Source organism: Epinephelus fuscoguttatus, linkage group LG13 (assembly GCF_011397635.1).
Source record: "Epinephelus fuscoguttatus linkage group LG13, E.fuscoguttatus.final_Chr_v1".
Lineage (NCBI taxonomy): Eukaryota > Metazoa > Chordata > Actinopteri > Perciformes > Serranidae > Epinephelus > Epinephelus fuscoguttatus.
In genome coordinates, this window is record NC_064764.1 from 11936683 (window position 1) to 11960688 (window position 24006).

Consider the following 24006-nt stretch of genomic DNA (forward strand, 5'->3'; position numbering starts at 1 on the left):
CAGAATTGACAACTGACGGAGGATTTTGTTATTCACCTTTTTTGTCAGAATAAATGGCCTGTAAAGATATCCTGGTCTGAGCAAAAGAAACTGTACAAAATAACTACAGAAATGAAAATGACCAAGAAAGAAACAAAATAAATCAAAGAGACACAAAACAACCACATGGAGTCTCAAACAAGAGCTATAAATCCACAAAAATATGCTTAATGACTACAAAAAGATGCAAAAACAACAACAAAAACGAGGTGAAAAACCCCACCAAAACATCTGTTTGTCTTGCTGTTATGTATGAGCATGTTGTTTCATAGTCCACCCATACCTGGGACCCCAGAAAAGCTAGGTTATTTATTTATGCAGATAAAAACATCAGCTAATAGGAAAAAAATAAACTAAAAACAGGAACGTGTCATAATAATCAGACATCAATAAAAAAAAAAACAATCACAAATTAACTTGTTCAGAAGAATAAACAATAAAATAATACACAGCATTGTAAAATTAACTTAACTTAAATTAACTTTGTAATTTAACAAGGGAATCACCAATTTTGACATTCTGGGCCGACACTGATACCAATGTTCAAAATAACAATTTCGCTAATAGCCGATACTGATGTTTTAATATTGGTGTTTCTTTTGTTTGTTGTTATTTATTCTTCTTATGTTCCAGGGAAACACAGAAATATACACTACAAAAAAAAAAGAACAGTTATAAAGTCATTCAGTCCTATATTACACTACCTTAAAATGAACACAAATTCAATCATACACATATGAAACAGCTTTTAACATAACAATCTTTCACATGGAAAATATATATAAAAAGTAAGCAAAAAGCCTTTTTATTATATTTGATACGTCATGATTCCCTCTCTAATATCTTTTTTTAGATTATTGTGAAAACATCAACACATTTTTACTTCAAACTGTATTTATTCAAGTTTCTCGCCAAAAGCTATATTTTATGAGATTACACTGAACATGTCATGATACTCATGTTCACTGAACAGAACTTGAACGCGTTACAATGTAAATCAATACAATATCCATGAGGCAGCGGGAACCCAGACAGGGTTATTTAGTAGGCTTTGCTATGTAGTTATGTAGTTGTGGCCTTATGTGATATTTCAAAGTAATAGTAGTGGCGCCCCCTATGGATGATGGCGCCCCTAGCATTCTCCTATAGTAGGCCTACTTCACTGACTTGTGGAAACCACTACATTTCCCAAGGTTATTATATGGCTCAGCACGAGCAACACCATGCGTCATTAGCTAATTTCACGACAGCCAATTGGAAGAGAGATAGCATGTTTTTTTTCCCCTCAACTTCGAAACCAACTGCGCAGATGTGAGACGGTGGACAAGCTCGATGGGACAGAGACTTTATGCGTAAAGAGAAAGTTGTGACAGTCGGCAGAAGTTGTAAACCCGGACAGATAAGAAGAAGCAGCGGAAGACATGGCCTCCACCTCCACCTGGTCAGCTCAAAGTGAGGCGCTATCCTGTCCGGTGTGCCAGGACATCTTCAAGGACCCCGTGCTTCTCCCTTGTAGCCACACTTTCTGTAATGACTGTGTGAAGACATGGTGGAAAACGAAAAAATCGCGTGAGTGTCCTCTTTGCAAGGCAGTGTCGATACGTAAATTACCACCTCGCAACCTGGTGTTGAAAACCCTGTGCGAGACTTATCTGCTGGAGATGGACCCAGGGGTTTTCTGTCGCCTCCACAGCGAGAGGCTCAGACTCTTCTGCCAGGATGACCAGACACCTGTCTGCCTCGTCTGTAGAGACTCAAGACTGCATACAAATCACAGGTTTTCTCCCGTTAACGAGGCAGCAGAGCGTCTCCGAAAGGACCTGGGGGATTACCTGAGTCCTCTGCAAGAGAAAGTGAAACTCTTCAACGAAGTGAAACTAAATTGGGACAAAATAGATGAAGAAATTAAGACTCAAGCTCGGGAGACAGAGACCAAGATAAAACAGGAGTTCAGTGAAATTCGTGAGTTTTTGGAATTGGAGGAAGCAATCAGGCTCGCAGGACTGAAAGATGAAGAGGAGCAAAAAAGAGGGATGATGAAGGACAAGATTGCAGGTTTGACAGCACAGATAAAGGCCATGGAAAGTACCATAAACACCATCGAGGAAGGCCTGAGAGATGATGACACGGCATTGCTCTTTAAAGTCAAAGCTTTAAAGAGTGTAACTGAGCGCCCCCTGCCGGATGACCCAGAGCAGCTCACAGATGCCCGGGTCGATGTTGCCAAACACTTGGGAAATATGAGGGTGAGTGTGTGGTGGAAGATGAAGAACGTGGTGTCATACACCCCTGTGATCCTGAACCCCAACACTGCCCATCCAGAGCTCCACATGTCCAACGATCTGACAAATGTAAGATGTGGGCCAAAACAGACTTTTGCCGCAACCCCAGAGAGGATGAAGCAGCACCGCAGTGTCCTGGGCGCTAAGGGCTTCACATCAGGGTGTCACAGCTGGGACGTGCAGGTGAGAGACAATCATGTGTGGGCACTGGGTGTGATAGCACAGGATGCCCAGAGGACGGGAAACATACTGTCTGGGTTATGGATGCTGAGGTGTTGTAATGATAAATTCACAGCATTCTCCCCATCATGCTCAGGCTCTGTCCTCCCTCTGAGGCACAGGCTCTGGAGGGTCAGAGTGCATCTGGACTGTGACAAAGGGAGGCTGTCCTTCATTGATCTAGACACTAACAAAGCCATACATACCTTCACACACGCATTCACCAGCCGACTGTTTCCATACTTCAACACCTGGAGTGACCACCCACTGAAGATAATGCCAAGGAACCTCTTTAACAGCAACGCTATTGTGTGAAACTGATTTGGTGATGCGCCATTATTATTTGCCATATTTTTTTTTTATCAAGCCAGAGAACCTGTTTTATCTCTGGGGGTCATCATTGTGGCAACAAAAGTAATGGGCAATCGCTGCATTGGATGAAAATAAAATAAATGATGGTACAGTATAGGCAAGTACTGTACATGCTGAGAGAACGCAACAGAATGTACACATGGAAACTGTAAATAAATTTAGACTCAGATTGGAGCAGAGTTGGGAATAATTAAAGTTGTGTATTTAGAGATGTGTGCAATGTAAAATATAGTAAAAACTACCAATATGCAGCCGTAGTAACTGAATATATGCACAATTACAGAAAAGTGAATTTTTCACATAGATGGTCACTTTGTTAATTCTTTTGTTTGTATTTTTCTTCCTTTTGGGGTACAATCAGGGTGGGATTAGTGCAATTGCATTAAATAGTTAAAATATTTTGATTGAGTGTCTATGTATGCTTATGTATATGTCTGCATTTCTCTTCTGCAGTTTTGGGGTTCCTTAACTTTGAATGGATCCACTTTTGGAAGTGTATAAATGAAAAAATATACATAATTTAAAGATGTAAACAAAAATATACTTTATTATTATTATAATTTATTATTACTTTGCTAACTTTTGCGTTTTTCTGAATCTACAACAGGGACCTTTACCCACAAACCAAATGGTAGCAGGGAGTCTCAGGGATTTTTCATGTAGATGGTCACTTTGTTACTTCATTTGTGTTTGTAATTTTCTTTCTTTTACACTTTTTTGAAGTACTGTTAGGGTGGTGTTGATACCATTACATTGAATAGTTGAAAGTTAAGCTTGACTGTATTTTTATTTTTATTATTTTGCATTTTTCTACCACAGTGTGGGGTTCCTTATTTGTTATTAAATTGCCTTTAAACAACTTTGAGTGTGTAAATGGAAAAAAAATGTATAGACCAAAGCAATAAGATACTTTATTATTACTTTGTTAAGGTACCATCAGGGTGGTGGTACCTCTGTGGTCATATACTGTTGCATTGAACAGCTAACTTGATTGTATCTTTTATTTACATTTCTCTGCCTCACTGTTGGAGTGTGTTAAGACTACTGTTAAATGTTCACTTTAAATGGTTACACTTATCTAAGTGTGTAAAACAGTTAAACAGTTAATTAACAAGAATAATAAAACACTTTGTGTCTGAATAAGAGTGTGTGCATTTTTATTATTGTTATTTTAATAAATCGTTGAACAACAATTTATTAGCTTTGTTTATCAATCATACTACCTGACATGTGGTTTAGAATAAACGATTTCCTACTCTACAAATGGGAAAATACATCACTGTATAAGGTACTAACATTCAGGCAGACTGTTACATCCACTGTCGTAAAACTGTCGCGCAACACCATGACGACAGCTAAATCGCTTTACGGACGGAACAGTTCTGTCACATAACTATGTCGGCTGTCCTTGTAAAGATGTGGAGAGCATGTGAGTGAAACAAGATGTGTGTTTGATATTTAGACAGTAAATTGCCGTTGTTTTTAGTCACGTTATGAGCTAAAACGGAAAGCGGTTGTTTAGCTAATGTTGCTGTAACGTTACATTGTGGACAATGTGCCGCAAACAAAAAAACTAACGTTACATTGTGTTAGTTTGCAGCAGTGGAGGCGGTTAACGGTAGTTGTTGCATTTTAGTGCTGTTGTGTACTGTTTTAGCGACGTTAAATAACTAGATATTACTAGACTATAATTATTAGCATGCACTGCTATGCTAACTTCAATTCGGCACTGTCTAGAAAATGAAATAAAGCTACCCAAACCCTGATACTAATAAGGTTGCTAACATTTTGTGTATGACTATTTGCATGGCCCTCCATGTAGTTCAAGCGTGAGCAGGACATTCATTGGTAATTTCACTCAGCCTGGAGTGTCAAATAAGTTCAGAAAACTGTCGTTAGAGACTGTTCGTTATTTATTGGGGGGTACAAAATAGGGGAGCCATGTCAAATTTTTAAACATTGAAGAGGGACTTATGTTCCCTCAGGAAACATACCGAAATCTAAGCTTAAGATAGTGATATTTCACAAAAATCACTTTGTTTTACATGTCTCACTTAAAATTTTAGGGCCGCTGTGAACTGTGAAACTACTTAGGGCAACAAAAAAGTTTGTCCTGGGTGTGTTTGTACAATAGACAAGAAAGGACGGTAGAGGACGTACCTGCACACCAATACAACTGGGCAGGACAGGCACAAAAGGTCACAGGCTGAGATCAGTGCAAAAATAGTCAGTTTATTAAGGACATTTGTGCACTAAAAGAAGAATGTGCAAAGTACACTCATGATTTCAGCCTGTGGACCTTTTTGTTGCTGTCCAGCCCAGTTTCATTGGTGTGCTAGTATCTCCTCTGCCGTCCTTTCTCACCTAAAATTTGACATTAACAAAATATTTCCATTAGCCAGATCCTGTAAAAAACATTAAATGCTGCACTCCTGCATGCATGATAATAGTAAAAAAAACAAACAAAAAAAACAATGCTTTTTCTAGCTCCAGCTTTCTAGCTTTCTAGCTTCTAGCTGCTGATACTGGCTGCGTGCGTGGGGAGTGTGTCATGTGAAGGCTTTATAAAATTTTGTTGGTTTTGTGTGGTAAGGTTGGCTGTCATGCACCCATATTCTGCAGAATTGCACAAACAGCTTGTGTGAGGATGATGCAATTTGTAAGAAGGGTTTGCATTTTGCTTCAGGAATCAGCTGTTTGATTTGGTGATTACATTGGCTCAAATATCAACGTTTGGCGTAAATGTTTAAAAAAAAAAAAAAAAAAAGAATTAGGGCCTATTCATGGTGGAGGAAGGGTCATGTATTTTCCCCCAGTCACTCAGGGAAGCTCAAGGAAAAATACTCCTCGCCCTTCCCCTCACTTGGGAGGGTGAGGATTAAAAAAAAAATTAAAAGATAAAAAATTGACACCTCAGCCTCCCCTTCTTCTGATATGTTAAGAACAGTCCCTTTACTGTGCCTTTCAAGACCAGGCAAGGACATGATGTTATGTTCCCACATTTTCAGTGTCGATATGAGGCAGACTTCCTGGAGGAGGCTTTATGTGTGGACTGGAACATAAAGTAACACAATGCATTAGTTGTGTCAGCTATTATGTTCCCATCTGGTGTTAATGGCTCCCTGGTTAACCTTGAAAACATAATGGCCAGGGATTGTGATATAGAGCTTTTAACTGAAGCTAACTCATAGTGATGAAGGTGATGTTACGGAGGCCTCTTGGTTAAAGAAAGTATTCCATCAACAGGACAACAAAGGTTCACATCCCTGCCTGAAGTGTCCTTGAGAGACACTTAAACTCTACATTACCTCTTCGAAAGGGAGGGAATTTTTCCGACAGTGTCATGCTTCTGTTGAATTGAATCCACCTTCTGCATATCTGTGACTTGCAGGCCCGTTGGTATACTCATAAATGTTTTGTCTGCCTCCTTCACAGATGCCACCTACTGAAGTCCGCAGCAGCTAACTGACACAAAAGCAGTCGAGACGTGACATGGCGTCCCGCTTCCTCAAGTACATGGTGCTTCTCCAGAAGTACAGGACTCCACTGCTTATTGCGAGCTGTGGTGGGGTGTTTGCCGCCAAAATATTCTACCATGTGTTCCCTGACCACACCTACCGTCAGCTCTATCAGGCCTGGTCCAATGGAGAACCAGCCACACTGTCTAAAAAGCTCGAGGACGTTTTCCAGCAGGTAGTGCTGTCCAATCAGGTTATATTTAATACACAGTTGTGGCAGGGCTATCTGCATTATTGCACATCATTTTTACAGTAGTTGAAATAAGAACAGTTAAAGGAAGATATTAACCTTTCAATTAAACAACAGCACTCACAAAGTGTTGCTTTATAGTTTATGGAGGTGCAGTAACATCAGTTTTTAATAAAGTGCGGTAAAAAGAAAGTGACAAAATCCAAATTCCAATGTTGTCATTTTAGGTGTTGAAGGACTACGGTATCACATCAACCAAGAACTTCTCTGCCTTCGCCTCCTTTGGCTTCCATCCGGTTGGTGCTGGTGTCCCTTGGCTTTTTGCAGGGGCTCAAATCGGCATCCCAGCAAACTTTAACAGCACTGGCGATGACTCTAGTGGCATCACCAATCGCACAATCTTTATCAACGGCAAAACGGTGGACTGGAGCAGCGAAACTGGCGCCGCTCTACAAGAGGCACTGGTCTTTTCCCCTGAGGCACAGAAGTTCGCCTTAGCACGAGAAGTGGCCCGCCTGCAGTCCGGAGGACCCGTTGTGAGTGCTGCTGTTGCCCCGCTCTGCCTGGGTGGGGTTTGGGTTTACAGCGTGCTCATAAAGCAGGTGTTTGGGCTCCACACCAGGCCTGTGCTACTCCGCGGGGGCGTGAACATTCTGGCACTGGGGCTCGGTGCCGTGTCCTACTTCCTCACTTCGGATGCTGTTGGCCAGTGGATTGACTATAGCTCTGACCGGCAGGCTGCAGGAATTTCTCGTGATTACGCCAAAGGAGGGGTAGAGTTTTACGATAAGATTCTTGCCAGAAACAAAACACTGCGCTCCCTGATGGGGAGAAAGGGAGAGGAGATGTACGCCCCGAGTGGGAACTTGTTTCCTGCTCACCTGCTTCAGCTGAAACACACACCGTACACATCCAGAAGGGACGGGATCCTCACTCTGCTGAGAGAGGAAAAATCTTGAGAGACTGTGAGGTGGCAGGGGGGATGTAAGCTGAACCTGTCGATCTATACCTTGTGCTAATCATGAATAGACTGTTGAATAAAAGCAGGATAAGATGGTTCCTGAGTTTGTTTTTGAAGCAAAAAAACCCAAGCCAAAATCATTTGTAACATTTTTTTCCATAGAAGTATGTCATCCCACGAAAGATGAATGTTATTTTGTTCAACATCTTGTGAATTCCGAAGTGCGGAACAACACAAATGACAGGACAGCCTTGTAAAGTGCTTTGGTGTCCAGTATTTAATGGACAGTTTGACTGGTGGGTTATTTATCCAACAGAAGACAAGATTCCAGTGGTTACCCAATGTTCAAATAGATATTTCTGAAGCCTGTTCAGAGCATAAAATAAAATAAATGTTGCTGAGTAGACCTGGGTGAACAGCCTTTGTCATGCAGAATACGGTGTTGTTCTTTCTCTCTAGATTTTAGAATTAGAAGCTATTAGAAATGATCAGTGTTGCAAAACACTCTGTTTACTACAGGCTGGGAATCACCAGAGGATCCACAATACGATATTATCACGATACTTAAGCCACGATGCAATAATGTTGCGATAAAATATATTGCGATTTATTACCTTTTTTCAACTGTAACTTATGTTTCCAAAGAAAAACTCATCAGACGTTTTATCTAGATTTCAGTGTGTTCATCTCACGTAAGCCATTTTTTGCAGCAGCAGCAAAGTGTATCTAGTGGACTGAAAAAGCCATTGATTATATTATTTTAGTAGGCTAACTAAAGTGTAATTTGAATTTGTGGTATTAATAATTTATTTAATAAAAATTTGATACTTGGCACTGTGGGACGATACGATATTACCACACGATACTCGCGATACTATGCTGTATCAATTAATTCCCCCACCCCTGCTGTTTACCAGGCCAGTTTGTCCATATTACAAAAACAAACAAACAAACAAAACATATATCCTTACATACATATATTGGTATCTAGTCATGTATAGTTCTGTTTATTTGCCCAGGTTTTGAGATATCCATCTACCCAATAGCTGCTGCAATCCCATTACAATCAAGGTGAATGGAATTTAGTTTGTTTTTGATCATTTAACTGAAAACCAAAATACAAAACAAGTAAACAGCAACACGTCATCCAATAAACAGTGTTCTAGAAACTGGATTATCCATAAACCTTTGACCTCGGTGGATTATCCTGAGTGGCAAGCTCATTGTTTACAGCCAGTGGAATTTTTTCACATCCCAGAAGCTGAAACTTCTAATTTCTTCTCCATGTAGAATCAGTTGATCCGTTCTCAGAAATGGAAAGTGAAGCACCAAAATACAGGCTAATGACAACGCAACACAAGATTCAGTAGTTTCATATCACAGATGTTCACCATGGGTACAAATATTTAAACAAACTCAAGAGTTTGCCCTTGATGTTTGAGCTTTTAGCTGCTCAGCTGAATGCTTCTTTATAGAGAAATAGCAGTTCATTGTTAGCTGTGTTAGAGAATCTGAAGCACCCTCATGCACAGTATCTTCAGATGTGTTACCACTCAATGAAAGCCAGGTCAATCCATCATAATATCCGAACTATTTGTGTCTTAATGTGTAAATATGGAAGCAATGAACCCCCCACAATGCAGCTGTATGCATCATCCATATGTGCATACTTTGAGAAGATGAAATAGAACTAGTTAATGCAGTATTTTCCCAGTGCATCTATTTAAAAAAGCTCTTTAACCATGTATTTGTCCTTATAAATATGACATCAAGCTGTGTTCACTATAATGAACAGCAGCATTCTTCCATTCATCTCAGGTCAGATCTTGAATAACCTTTCAGGAAGAGTAACACGATGTTCCCACGCGTCATTTGCATGACCCTATCTAATTTGTTTAGCGATAATAATCTTAATATGCAGCTTATTGTGGCTCAGAACTCATCATATAGGACCCAAGTTCCCCCAGGTCGTCCGTCTGCATATTAACAAGGTTCAGATATGGTGTTTTAATTACAATTACAATCTTGTACCCTGTGGACTGAACTAAATATAGAAGCACATAATTAATAGTGTTGTAGATAGACATACACTGACTTTTTATATCATTGTCCATAGAGTGAAGTGGCAGCTACATCCCACTGTGTTCTTCTTTAATGGGTCAATAGAGCTGAAAATGGAAAGCACATGGTGTAATAAAATTTGGACATAAAAGTAGACGGCAGATTTGGTAGAATAAAGGCAGTGTTTTTAACCAGAACAGCTTGGGTTCAGTGTTCTCTGACAGCAAGTGTCCTCTCTGCATTAGCGCCCTTGAGCAAGATGCGGAATATGTTCCAGATTCATGATTATACGGCAGATTGTAGGCTTCGACGCGCTGCACCCTGCACTCAGGACATGCTTTCACCAATATATGAACCAAATATTTTTTGTTGTACTGTAATAATCCTCATATCTTCAGGTCATATTATATTGAAAACACAGTTGGAAAAAAAAAATCAATAAATACATATCTGATTAGGAATGTTCCTGTGAAAAAGAAGAAGAAGAAAAAAAATCTTTGGGTGGATATTTAGGTCTACTTCATCATTTTGCCGACTACAAAGTGTCTTTTGGGATATGCATATCAACAACACTAGGCTTATTGTCTTGTTCTCACCACTCTGCTTCATCTGCTTACTCCATTGTATGCCAAGCAGAGTTACTGTACAATGGGCCATTGTTAGTGGCATTGTAGGTTGTTTCTTTGTCAAGCCACTTGAGGTCAGTACAGCCCACATCACCGCTCTCATAGCTTGCTACTATTCTTTCATGGTGCCTTGTGAATGACAGGGCTACAGGTTCATTTGGTGTGAATGGACAGGCTTGGACTTGAAGTGAATGAGAACAAACTAGAAAAAAATAATTTTCATAATGGCATTTATTTTGAAAGCCACACAATGATATTCACTCTGGAGTTAAGACTCTTGCAGGGACGTGGCTCTTTTTAAAATGAAATTCAAGTAAAAAAATATCTTCTATTAACATCAAATCCAAGTGTGTATGTGTGTTGAGTTTATGGCATGGTTTATTTCTATTTCTATTTAATTCTGGTGGCATTTTTAAACATAAAATAAAATCTAGTTAAATGTTAAGTTAATTTATTTGCACGAGTGCATTATATCACCTACCTATTCACAACTACTCACAAAACAGTGCATTCAAATACATTCAAGGTATACAGAAGGATTTCTCAGCACATAAGAAATATGTGCAAATTGTATTGTTGACACAGCATCTCGTTTTCTATCTGAATCAGACAGTAGGTAGACTACTGTGTGTGCACTAGCAAAATAACTAAACTAAATATTTTTTAACAGTATGCAAAAAATAAAATAATTTGTACAACCTGCAGTATGCACATTTTCCATGTGTTACATTATCCAGTACAGATTAAGATCATGTAAAATATATGGGGTGAAGTCAGGTACATTTGAACACTTTTTAGTAAACTGCCAAGAAAACCATCTAAAAGTCTTGTTATGGATCCCTGCTATATTTCTATGAAGATTAATGTTGCCAAACACACAAAGAGCCCCTGCCTCACTCCAGTGACATGTTTAGATAAAATGCAACTGTCATGTTTGTTTTTAAATGGTTCAATCAGTTTATCAGTTCAGCCATTAATTCACTGAAACATTATTGTAACCCAACAATTCAATAAAAAAAATCCATCTATTCTGTTCTTTTGCTCCCTGTTTTCTTGGTGGTGTATTCTCTACAATGGACGTGTGTGTGTGTAATGATGATGACTAACCCTGGACAGTTGTGGCTGACATCGATTCACTGCTTCATCTTTACAGGGTGACACACACTAGCATAAGTCATGATTTAAATGGTTCCTATGTTTGTTTGTTTTTGTCCCATTTTACCTGAATGCATTTAGTACACACTCAAAAAAAGTAAAAGTATTGTGAAAATATTTTGATTATAAGACAATCATTTAATAAAATGCAGCATCCTACAACCATATCTGTTATACCCTCGTTATTTTAGCTGCAGTTCTTTTATCACCAAAAATAAGAAAATCAACATGCCTCATGGCTTTCCTGGCAAAATCTGGGTCCAGTGAGTTTTAGACTCTCTGTTCTGCCCCACCTAAGTATCTCATACTAATCAAAATGATTCATTCAATGGTCCATTTTGACCTCAAGTCACATGTTACCTGAATTCACCTCAGGTTATATATCAGTGGTGACATGATGCACATGCTTTGACAGCATCATTTGATTGACCCAGACAAACACACAAAACTGCCATTATGTTCTTCACATGAGCTACAATGCAGCTAATGGTGGAAATATTAAGATTATATTTTGGAGTAGCTGTACCTGTGTGAGCTCAAAAACCAAACCGCGCGCCTCCCGCTCCGTGGCCCCGCCCCTGTGCGCTCGTTTTGCGCCATTACGTCGCTATGCTGATCGCTGCTGTGCTGCAAGGCAGGCAGGCAGGCAAAGCAGCTGCAGAGAGACCAGGGAACGCTGACAACAACTGAGAGGCTCATGTTAGGAAAGTCAGAAACGCAACATTTGCCTGTTTTGTGATCAGATACCCATAGATTATCACTCGTAACCTTCTCCCCGATAACATTTTCTTCATTTTGACGCATGCGTGGGAATATATTTTTCATTCTCTCGACCTGAAATGACTGCTAGTCGCCTCGTCTAGCCAATGGTTACTGCGGGGGCTCCTGTCTTGTGGATTATCCGTCGTCGCCGAGCCAGTCGCATGGTCGAGCCCGGAGGAGGCCCCGCTCTGCTGGATGGATGTGTGTGAGGCAGCGCCGGACTCCCAGTACTGATGAAGACGGTGATAATGATGATGCTCGGGTTTCATCGGCAGCGGGTGAACTGATCTTGGATGTTCGGGCTATATCGCCCCTACACAAAACATTTCCTCACACGGCAAAAAATATATTCCTTAAAAACTGGACGCCGCTGGAGCAGTTTATGACGGTAAGAAAGACGCTCATTCACAGGCCACCAGTTTTTACAGCCAGCTGACGTTAGCTAGCTAGCTAGCTTAGCGCTGTCACTTTTATACAAGTTGCTCCTCGCGCAGCTAAAAAGACTAACATTGCGACATAACACTGTGATAGCGCCTTTTTAAATGCTCCATATTATCAATACAACTGTGCCTGCTTGAGTTTGGTACCATAAAAAGAAACAGAAGACACATTTTAAACCATAACCTTAATAGCCAGTGGTTGTGTAGCTCGCTTGTTAGCTAGCTGCCTCTCAGCCCATTCAATATTTTGCAGCTTACTTACCGTAGCTGCGAAACACTCGCTAACCCAGTGTGCGCAGTATTGCTTTTGCATTTAAAGCTTTACTGAATTATTTAAACTTTGCTCGGCCTTACCTCGAGTCGACGTTTATAATTGAGTTTAAAAGGCCGTTAATAGCTCATTCATTATACAGTGCACAATAAGCCCTTTAATGACAGCGTCCAGTTGGCGTTCAATGGAGCCAGTGCGGCGTCAGTGATGTGACGGATGTGGCTTCAAAAATGACATTCCTTTATCATATTTAACAGGCATTAATCAGTGGTAACTGAGGGAGTCGCTTTGCCGTGTTACTGTGTGTCTCACCATATAGCATCCGTGGTAAATAGATAGCCCATAGCGAATACAGACCCTTCAAGTGAAATCGATGTAGGGTTTTGTCATTCATTGGTAATGATTGCAGAGGCACCGTTTGCTTACAACTGCTCTCATGTACGTGTCACATCCCAGAAATGTCACACGAGAGGGCCTATATATGGATAAGCTGCTTATTGCGACCCTGCTTCAGTCGCCCGTGCATCAATAATTCATTTTTTCTGCAAAGTAATTGATAGGAAAGCAGCTATGTCTGCTGACCGAGAAGCTGTTAACTATGTGTTGTTAAGTAATAGATGCGAGGGTTTGCTGTGATGAGGCGTCCTCCTTTTTTTTCGATGACGTAATCCTCCACCATCCGTGCCACATCTTTTGGGTCGCAGTCGGTTCCTCTGCTGCCTGCTGCTTGCCAGTCTGCTGCCGCTGCTGAGATCATATGGACCCTGCTCTGTCCTGTTTGTCTAGCCTCTACCTCTCCCTCCTGGCTTTCTTTTCTTGTCTTTTTTCTTTATCTGAACTGCAAAATGACTTAAGGGCCCCGGAGCTTAGAGTCACAAATGGTTCTGAATGGGATCTCAGTCAGGGGCAGCAAAGGAAGGGATTGTGAATGGAGTCCAGTTGCTGGGTTCGGGTTTCCAAGTGTCAGCAGCCCCAAAAACATGGATGGGGGTTCCCAGGGATTTGTGAAGGGGGCCCCCAACCCTCATCACACTGTGTGTATTGTTCATATTTATATTTTAATATGTAAGATTAGACAGTGACAATAGCTTCTCTACAGTATCATCGAAGGAATCCACATAAGCAACCTAAGCAGATGCCTTCCCCCTTAAAAATTGGTGTTTTTGACCTAATGTTGATATTGACCTGAATGCGTTTGGGAATACTTGTCAGAGGCTGATGGCTGCAGAAGCTGAACTACTTATCTTGGGAATTAGGCCTGCCGTGTTGCACATTTTTATTTGGGACACCATATTATATATTAAAGCGGTGGTAGTACGGATTATTTTGCAACACTGGATTTTTAGCTCAGCTCAGGGTAAAGATAGGAGAGTCAGGCATCCAGGATTCTTTAATGGCACAATCTCTGATCGCTGAAACATACCGTAGGATTGGAGGCTGTGCTGTGGTGCCGTTGTCACATAAACATGACTAAATAATGCTGAGCAAAGTGTGTGTTCATTGGTTTTGTTACATGCAGCCATTTTTATTTATATATTGCAAATTCATAAATGGTAGAGTCGCAACAATTGATGTATTTGTTGTTAACCATAAAAAATAATTGGCAATTAATTTGATAACCTGTTAATCTGAGTACTTTTTTAGGGAAAAAGGTAAAAATTGTCTGATACCAGCTTCTTAAATGTGAATATTTTCTGGTTTCTTTAGTCTTTTACGACCATAAACTGAATATCTTTGGGTTTTGGACCAAACAAGACATCTGAAGACATCATCTAGGGCTTTGGGAAACACCAGTCAACATTGTTCACCATTTACTTACATTTTATAGACAAAACAACTAAATGATTAATTGAGAAAGTAATCAACAGATCAACTGACAACAAAAATTGTTAGTTGCAGCCTTCATAAATGATGTGCTGAGGAGAATGCTTCATTGAACTGAACATTTCTTTGCTTTTGCGCCTTCCGAACGAAGAAGAAGTCTTGAGTTTTAGGAGTGGATGGACTCAGCTGGTGAGGATTAAATTGCCTGTGGCAATGGCCCTGGTTTACTTGAGCAGCGCACCTGAACCTGCCATCCCCATGGCATACAGCAGAAACGTCTGTGAGATAGAGAGAGAACAGATAGCAAAAAGTGAGGGGAAGATGTGAGGTGAGGATATGGATCGTGGGAGACAGAGGAGGCACAGGTGTGGCCGGGGTAATGGGGATAATCTGCACCTGCTTGTAAAGGGCAGGGGGATCCCATGGGAGCAAATTGGGAGTTAGGGAGTATCATCAGATCCCAAAGCGGCTGGCTTAAATTCAACTGTGGGCATGGTGCGGGGCAAGCTGTAATGTACTCTTACCTTTATTTCCAACAATTAGTAGTTATTTTTGGCGATATTTAACCAACACAATAAAAGTCAGACGATGACTAATCATTTCTGCCAAAGGCCTCACTTTAGTTGAAATTATTCTCAGTCTTGGGGCGTAGCCTGCAGTCCTGTACTATATGCACAACAGTTTGAGAAACTGTTGGTCAACATTGCCTGCAGCTTTACAACAGGGGCAAAATTAGCTTCAGAATTTTTGGAGGAATTTCTTCTCTTACTTCATCCATCACTTATATTCAATACTTGAGTTTATTGGTGCAAGCATTAGGCTGTTTTATTAGTGTAAATGTGGTAAGCAGTAAGGTACAGCAAATTCATGACCACTTGGACATCCTTCTCACCACCACTTTATCATCATGCCACTTTTACAGATGTGTCTCCACAGGTTTGGCTGATGCCCTGCAGAGAAGATGCATAAAGATGACAGCCTCCTGGTTAAACATCATAAACCAGCCCACATAGCAAAGTAGTCAAAGGTCAGCCATTGTTCTTGCCGGTTTGAAAGGCTGACATGTGTATACACAGTGGGATGGGCTAGGAGCACAGAACGCTAGAGAATGTGCAGGACATTAAGTGCCTAAATGTCCACTGTTTCACACAAGAAGTCAGTGTTTAGTAGGGAAATAGCGTTTCCTCTTTGCTTTGAGTTTTCTGCTCTTCCTTTTTCTCTCTATCTTTGCCTGACACCTTATGTCTGGTTAGTCTCAACGTTGGAAAAAGACACACCCTACCTTGCAGCGTGGTGCTCAGTTGTGCTGACAGCTCGGTATTGGTGCTAACTGACAGCGTTGGTAAGAAGACTGCTGGCTGGGTGCTGCAGGCAAGATACATTATCAGACTTCAGAGATGCTAGCATCTGCGTATCTTACATCAGTAAGCTTGGATTCGTTGCCAGAAGAGCTGTGAAAAAAATGTTAGTATCAGTTCACTTTCACTTGTGTCACCATAATGTAATTTTTTTATTCTTTGTCAATTCCATGCTACCAAGTTGCATTTTTTCACACCTTACACAAATTAACAACTTGGTTAATAAGATTCACACTTGTGCATGTTTCAAATTGAGTAGTACTTACCTTTAAAGATCCCTGATATGATCCTCTTGTTTGTTTGAGTGAGACCAGGCTCACTGGGACTTACGCTGACTGTTGGTGACAGTCCTGTCAAAGAGCAGCCTGTTCATGTTTAACCAAGAGGACCAGCTGCCTGCTCATTCTATTATAACCCTTTGGAAAGCTCACAGTCCTATTTGCAGTTGGGAAGCGCAGTGAGCAGAGCACATTGATAGACAAGAGTTCGGCCATTTCAGTTAACAGTGACTGCACACCGACCCGACCGTTGCCAAGTTACTAGCGATTTTGTGCCAGCTTATTTCTTGAATGTTGTGCATCTTGCATCTGTAATCACATGAGGGGAAATTACTGCCAATAAGTCACTCTGAAACGGGAGGCAAAATAGTCACCATAGATTTACAAATATGCCCACAGGAGGGCATGAAAACAATTTTGCCTAACGTGGCATGCGCTGATAGCCCTCTCAGATCTCCATCGTTGTCGTGAGCTATAGTCCTTTCAGTCTGACTGGCAGTCCTTAAGTGAACCAGCCAAACAGCCATGCCTTCACATAAATATCCAGCCAGATAGCTCTCAGAAAGGCAGCTAGTTAGTGGTCTGTTGCTGGGGCGGATATGGCACAAGTCTTTGGCGAATATCATCTCCGAAGCCCCAAACACAGCTGTGTTTATTCTGTGCAAGATACCACAGCTACAGAATGCCAGGACGAAGGTGCCTTGACAGATCTAGACTCCCCAAAATGAGAAGCGAGGAGTGCCATATTAATGGTGACATGTGAGTTTGGATCGGTAGAAAAGAATAATAGTATCATGTGGATGCATCTGACAGGCTTTTAGCATTTTAGTCACACTGTCATTCAGAAAATAGAGGAAAAGACACGTGTGCATACATTTTAAATTTTTAAGCCCAGACTAAAAATAATTATTTCCTGCCTGTGAACACAGGGACAAAAATAACAGTGGCCTTGTGAATTGGGTGTAGATGGGTTCAGTTCTAGTAGGGGTGAAGACTTAAGTTCCTTTCACACATGCACAGCGACCCTGAACTTGTCTAGATATTACCCAGAGGAACTGTGTGTGAGGATGCAAATGTCGGAATTAGTTGGACAGGGCAATAAACGGACTTAACTGTGCCAGCTCCCTATAGTACAAAGTCCGTGTAATGTCCGATTAAGCCCACATGTGAATAGAGCAGGTCATTGTCCAGAGAATTCACAGCGAGCGAGGGGGCCTGCTGATGACATTTCTGTCATGCAAGAAGATAGACATCGCAGGGTGAAGAAGAAGAAGGGTCGTTTAAACAAAGACACCAACAAATATGTCTAATTGGAGGGATGACAAGACTAAGGAACTTCTGTCAGTAAGGGCCATCGCCAAAAGCGTCAGATAAATTCAAGGAATGGCATGAGACTCGGCTGTTCATGGCCAGATTAAACAAACAAAACACTGCAATTTCTGCAGCGTATTTCTTAAGTCATGTCCTGCCTCTTGTGCTCCTCACCTAAATCAAACCAAGTGTCTCCAGTAGGTGAGAACGTATCCGACATGGACGATCTCCTGTCGTGCCATATGTGTGAAAGGGCAACTCTGGACCTGATTCTCTAGACATTGTCCGGAGTTCATATGAAAAATAACGGCTTCATTTTGTCTAGGGATGAACAGAATGCATCCATAGTTGGACAGTGGCGGTATTGTCATATAGATCCCAGTGATTCTTCATGCTTATATAAGATTATTCTAATGAGTCCTATGAGTCATTATATCACTCAGTAGGACCTTTTTCATGGAACGTGAGTTCGTAGTGGTTGTAGCTCTCCTTCTGTTCCATTTTAAGATTTTTTTTTAGACATATTTTTGTCAGATCAGGGTCACCTCCTCCATCCCATCCCCATCCTCCTCACGCACACTCTGTCTCTCTTTCTCTCTCCGTCTCTATCTCTCCCTGTGCCCGGCGTTGGTGTATCTGGATCATGCATAACTAATCAGATGAAACTGCATATTATGGTAATGGTGTTCTCAGTTAGTGGGCAGTCATAATGGTTTGATTAGCTGAAACAGCATGTTATCCAGCCAGAGAGAGGAGCTCGAGACCAACCCCCTACCTTCTTACTCTCTCTCTCTCTCTCACACACACACACACAGACTGAGTAAATGCTATGAAACCACCACTTATGTTGAGGTATACAGAAATCAGACTACACCAGCGAGAACTGTCACTCCGCATGTGTGCGCAATATCTGATTCTTATGTGTAAATATTGTTGACACCATAATTATAAAGTACTAGAAATCAGCGCTTGTGATCCTATAATGACAGTTTTTATTAAGCACACATTTTTATCAATGATATTTAAACTAATTATACTTACTTATTGTCTCTTAAAATTTGATGCAGGTGTAAAATTTGTAGAGCATATCACATTCAAATTTATTCCACAGACTCTTGGAGATCCTCCATCTTTTGATCTGCTTATACCCCAGTGTGGTAGTTTGACTTTCTGAAGACCACTGGATCATTTTTTCTCTCGTACCTACATCTACAAATTGACTCAAAACTTTATGATTTAGCAAGAGAGTTTGACTTCTTTTACTCCACTGGCCCACAAGCCTTTAGGCCTTGGCAACATAAGTAGTGGCTCCAGATATCTGTTGTAATTCATCATCGGTATTTGCCCCATTATGAGTCACTTGTGTGTTCTAACCCAGTTTCTGAAAAATGCAGGGCTTGATTTTGCAGACAGAGCCAGGAGATAAAGCTAGCTAGATTATATTTAGGGTGATGTGAGAGAGACTTAGCTAGCCTTGCAGAGGTTGGATTAAGACAGCGCAACATAAAGACATTAAAGGATTAACATGATCATTGATGATCACTGGATATGACACAGATAGACACAGAGATGGGCTTCAGATAAATGGGGGAATGGGAGACGAGGGCTGCTGGACAGGTGGGCAAACAGCAGGGGATGGGGTGCAACTGATCGGCATCAAAGGGTGGATTGAATATGTGAAACAGTGGATGTTTGGCCTGAAATAATAGATGTACTTAATCCAAGTTTAAAAGGAAAAGGCATTTTCTGTATAATGGAGCACCATTTTGGAACACTTAATCCAATTCTCATAGTACATTCAAAAGTTCAAATATGAAATATTTTTATCATAAAGGCACATGTGTAGCTCTGCTCTACTCTAGCTGTGCTTACAAAGCAAATAGAACATAATCCCTGCCGCTCCTTTCTTTTCCATAACATGTGGAGTTCCTTCTGTCTGACTCTCTACTCAGCTTATCCATCCAGAGCTCTGTTGTCTTTTGGGATTGGTACCAAGAACCAATTTTAAATTATTGCTGCTAACTAATCAGTCAGAACCAAACTAATGATGTGCTCCTGGGCGATAGGTGCTACTCATCAGACATCATTCATTCATTGAACTGTAGATACATGTTGTTTGCTTGCAGTTGTATACATTTCTTGCTTTAGCTATAAGTTAATATTGACTTTAATATTGGCTTGTGTGCACACTTAAGCAAAGCAAATATAAATGCAACTGATGTTAAAGGTGGATCATACAGGAACTGTCAGTTACCATTTGTAAACACAAGGTTCAGACTTGGCCTCTCCTCCCTACATTGCTTATATGAACACTGCAAGCTACTGTAGTAATGTAGGAACATTACGTTTGTTATTGTCCATTCTCTCCATCAGTGCTCGCAAGCGAAAGTGAAGGCCAACCCCACTTTTACTCCTGTTTCAGAATGAGCTTTGTCCACTTGGTGTTTCGCCTTGATATATTTGCATTCTATTTGGAGCTGTGTCCATGATTTTCATAGCTCCCTCTTGGATATGTGTCCCTTCTGCCTGTTCGCTATAGTCCAGACCTCACCTGTGCACTGTTATTGGCTGGAGATGTCCAAAACACACCTGAGTAAGAAGAAAATTATAAAATGCAAGCAGTTGGACGGGTTTCTGCAGATGAATACACTGCCACACACTTCTAATGACTCATCAGTGATGAATGAGAGGGGATTGCTTTTGTATGAGTTACACATTGTTTTTTAAGAAACTCTTTCATATTACACTTCTAAGTGTGCTTGTTTGTTGTCACAGTCACGGCCCTTGCAATCAAATTAGACAATATGCCATACATTGTGCAGCAAAATGGCTGCTGCTCCACTGTCGGCGTTATGTGACCACTTCCCCTGGCTCAGTTACGTTGGAGGGATAGTGATATAATCATATTTGACTTTTCATGGAAGTCATCCGTTGAATTTTGACACAGGGTTTTACTCCCTTATTGAAGTCTGCATACATACTAGAAAGGTAACTAGGACTTAGCTCAGATGTGATGACAAAAGTACGAGTGTTGGGAATTATTGCATCAATCTTGGTCAGACGTCTTTCAGACGCAAACTGCTCATAGACTGACGCTGGAGTCAAAATGGGGCTAAGATGATGAGATCAGTCCTTCCTGACCACCACTGCTCCTTGTCGTATTATTACAGAATACCCCCTGGATGTTATGATTATACCTATAGAGAGGACTCCTCTCCACTGCAGCCCCACCCCCACCTTTACACTCCTCAGGTATGTGAGTACAGCTGGCTCCTCACTCTTTACTCAAGAATTACGCTCCAGTGCGTGTTTTGGCTTGTCCTTTCCTTCACTATCACCCTTCCCACTATCCCCAAAAATGCACACACACAGCAACATATACCTTTCTAGGCACATTTACACGTATAACCACCATTTCCTTAAAGGTGTATTACAGTTTGCCCAGCAAAGAGTTGTAGATCCATTGCCATGCGCTCTTTATAACCTGCCGCTTGTGCAACCTGAGCTTAGTGCGTGTGTGTGAGTGTGTCTCAGGTCTGCCTTTGAAACAGCTGCTTAAAGAGCCTTGAATACCTCAGGAGGTCAAAGGACACAGTTGCTTAAGAACAGTGGGTCAGAGCCAAAAATGGATTTCACTTCTTATTCTGCTGTGCCCCCCTCATGAGAGTTAGCAAGCGTTCATTGTCTTTGATCGCAGGTTGAGGTGTGACCAGCAGAGGTTAAAGAAAGACCCAGGTTTAGTATTTTTTTCTCAGAGTTTCCATAGATTAAATTACTTCCAATTGTGCAGCTAGAAAGTGGCAACATTAGGAGTTACAGAACCTGTAATAATTCAACTCTTCCAGTCAGGCAGTGGCAAACGAGCAGCACTAGTGAGAGACTCTTACACGGGTTACCGTGTTTCTAAACCTTGAGTTTCCTGCCCTCTTTTTCAGACCTGCAGTGTGTTTTTGTGTGACACTTGACAGGGTTATTTCTGGAACATCAACAGTTTACATGGTAAAACCTTGTTTTATCCGCTGCTTGTTTTGCTTGGAGATGTAGTGGAGGAAGCACGAAGGGATTCCATCGCCAACTGAAACAAGAACATAAAGGGCAGTCAAGAAATACAGGACATTAGTGCTGCTGTTTTTATTTCATGCTGCAACTAATTTCTTCATAGTCCGGCTTGTTCTCTGTCCCTTCCTCCTTCTCTCCTTTCCTTTTAGCCTCTCCGGTCTTGAATCCTAGTCTACATGACTAGTTTGTTCAAGATATAGGTGTTTGTAGTTTCTGTCTTTCCATAACTTCCTATATTTTAGTCAACAGACGTGTGCCGAATGTAGATGGGGCCTGTGAGTGTCGTCACTGTGCATGTGAGATGATGCAGTGAAGAAAGTAAGAGCGAAAGGATCAACAACATGCGTAGAGATATCTGGTTACACAGGCCGATGGGCATGCTTATTCAGAGGGTGTGTCCACCCATGTGAGCTTGGATCTGAACAACACACACACATACGCACAAATCGCATGTACCCCCCATGCTCTTTTTTTGACACGTGGGCCTAACCTTTCTGAACTTTAACTCAGGGCCTGAGGGCAGGGATGATCCTGAGCCTATCCTCAAGCTAACTTTTTTTTACAAAGACACTTGATTTGCATATAGCAACCACATATAGAGACAGTGTGTTTGTGTTAGCTGTGTGTGCGGGCTTGGCAATTATTTAAATTATTATGTTTCTTAATTAACATTTAAAAGGATGTTTCCAAATTTTGATTAACACCTCATATGGCAAATTATGTTTGAACAGAACCATTACAGGACATTCATGTGACGGAGACCTGTCTTTGAATGCCACAGTGCTATCACTTTAACAAATAGATGAAGCCAGCATTGTTACAGATTACTTTTTCAAAAAGGGATTCATTTGTTAGTGTGTCTGGCACACAGGTAGAATGAAAGGTCTTCAGTGGAGGTTTGACTGCAAGAAGCAAGACAACCACCGCTATAAGGCTGTGTTAAAACTGGCCCTGCTGCAATAAACATGAAAGCATGAAAAGTCGACCTTAGCAAGCTACGTTAGTCATCCATCTTTGCTGTATAGCTGCTTAACACAGCTGTAGCTAAGTTGTGTGGGGAGTTAAAGAGGCACACCACATCAATTAAGAATTTCAATATATTATTTCTATGGCCTAGGAAAGTTTAATCAATATTTATGAACATTTGCTACTCTCTCTCAAAGCCAGAAACCAGAGAAGTAAGGCTTAAACTTCTTGAACTTGTGGACCCACATAATGTTTTCTTTTTTTATACCCAGTGTTCTCAGTTCTGAAAAAGAAAATGTAACCATATAAACCAAGTCATAATGTTCATTTACAATAACTGCTGGGTAGAAAAATCAAACAGTGTTGAGCAAACGCTGCCTCAGTTAGTTCGTTTTTAGCCACCTGAAAAAGGCCAACCACAAAGATCAATATCAGTTTAAGTGAAGTTAAAATATGTTATGCTGCACCCCGTCCACAGCAGTACATTGGTTAGCTTCCGTGCAGGTTGATGTTGCTTATCAAAGACGACAGCTGAGCAACACAGTACGTGAAACAGGCACAGCAGAAATGTCAGATAGGTTGTACCAACGTGTTTCACGCTTTATCTTTAAACGTTACAACTGAAAATGACAACGGATATAAACAAATTTGCCAATTTCACATATGTCTGCAATTGAAATCTATTGCTAGTTGTAGACTTAGCCTCACAAGTTATAGCTGTTGTAAGCATGACGTCACTGTGGTTGGGCCCATACTCAGAAAATAGGCGTAGTTCCCCTTTAAAAAGGGACCCATGTGAGTTTACTGTATATTGGTATTAATTGTTTAAGACAGATTGATCTTGTAGCTATAGAAAGGTATATTGACAGCCTAAATGTAACATTATTTAGATTAAAAAGTGGTTGGCTTACTAGGTAACATGTTAGCTTGTTGAAATGTAATCATTGTAGTTATTTCTACATCAGTCTGTCCCTGTCTGTCCTTGCCGTGACAATCAGACCAGCGGATGCCTGCCTGTTCACAGTGGCGAAGACGGAAATGCACAAAAAAGGAAGAACAAGGCCACGGGACAGCTGTCGCCAAAAAGTTTTCTGAGGAGCTGCTGAGTCAGCCCCCTGTAACACACACATGTACAACAGTGAACACCACACATGTGACTTTCTGCAACAAGCTGCGAATAATGCATTTATTGTACGTTGCTTTTGGACAGAGTATAATGAATGTACGGTACCATACCTCTTTTACTGTGGATTTATTTTCTTCGGTTAAAATCTCAAGTTATATATTTATTATAGCTGTTTGTTTTGCCCATGT

The 24006-nt window shown here is 40.9% G+C and overlaps 3 protein-coding genes and 1 long non-coding RNA gene across 5 annotated transcripts in view; 3 read left to right on the forward strand and 1 right to left on the reverse strand.

Annotated features, from left to right (window-relative positions):
* Positions 1-1298: 1298 nt before the first annotated feature.
* LOC125900148 (zinc-binding protein A33-like) lies at positions 1299-4055 on the forward strand. Its single transcript, XM_049594951.1, has one exon. The coding sequence runs from the start codon at positions 1461-1463 to the stop codon at positions 2853-2855; it is 1395 nt and encodes a 464-aa protein (XP_049450908.1). The 5' UTR covers positions 1299-1460; the 3' UTR covers positions 2856-4055.
* A 174-nt stretch (positions 4056-4229) lies between these two features.
* Positions 4230-7985, forward strand: tmem177 (transmembrane protein 177). Its single transcript, XM_049594796.1, has 3 exons — positions 4230-4341; positions 6348-6605; positions 6848-7985. The coding sequence occupies exons 2-3, from the start codon at positions 6405-6407 to the stop codon at positions 7577-7579; spliced, it is 933 nt and encodes a 310-aa protein (XP_049450753.1). The 5' UTR covers positions 4230-4341; positions 6348-6404; the 3' UTR covers positions 7580-7985.
* Positions 7986-12035: 4050 nt separating this feature from the next.
* The window catches only part of ptpn4a (protein tyrosine phosphatase non-receptor type 4a), an 85513-nt gene continuing 73542 nt past the window's right edge, over positions 12036-24006 (forward strand). The window contains exons 1-2 of one of the 2 annotated variants that reach the window (XM_049594281.1): positions 12036-12573; positions 20838-20919. The gene's annotated coding sequence lies outside the window, so the exon portion shown is untranslated. The remainder of the gene's footprint in view (positions 12574-20837; positions 20920-24006) is intronic. The other variant, XM_049594280.1, reaches the window with a different exon arrangement.
* Positions 14505-16805, reverse strand: LOC125899768 (uncharacterized). The gene is made up of 3 exons (XR_007450770.1): positions 16345-16805; positions 16003-16171; positions 14505-14998 (listed from the first exon to the last, which is right to left on the reverse strand). It is a non-coding gene; the product is annotated as an uncharacterized LOC125899768 (long non-coding RNA).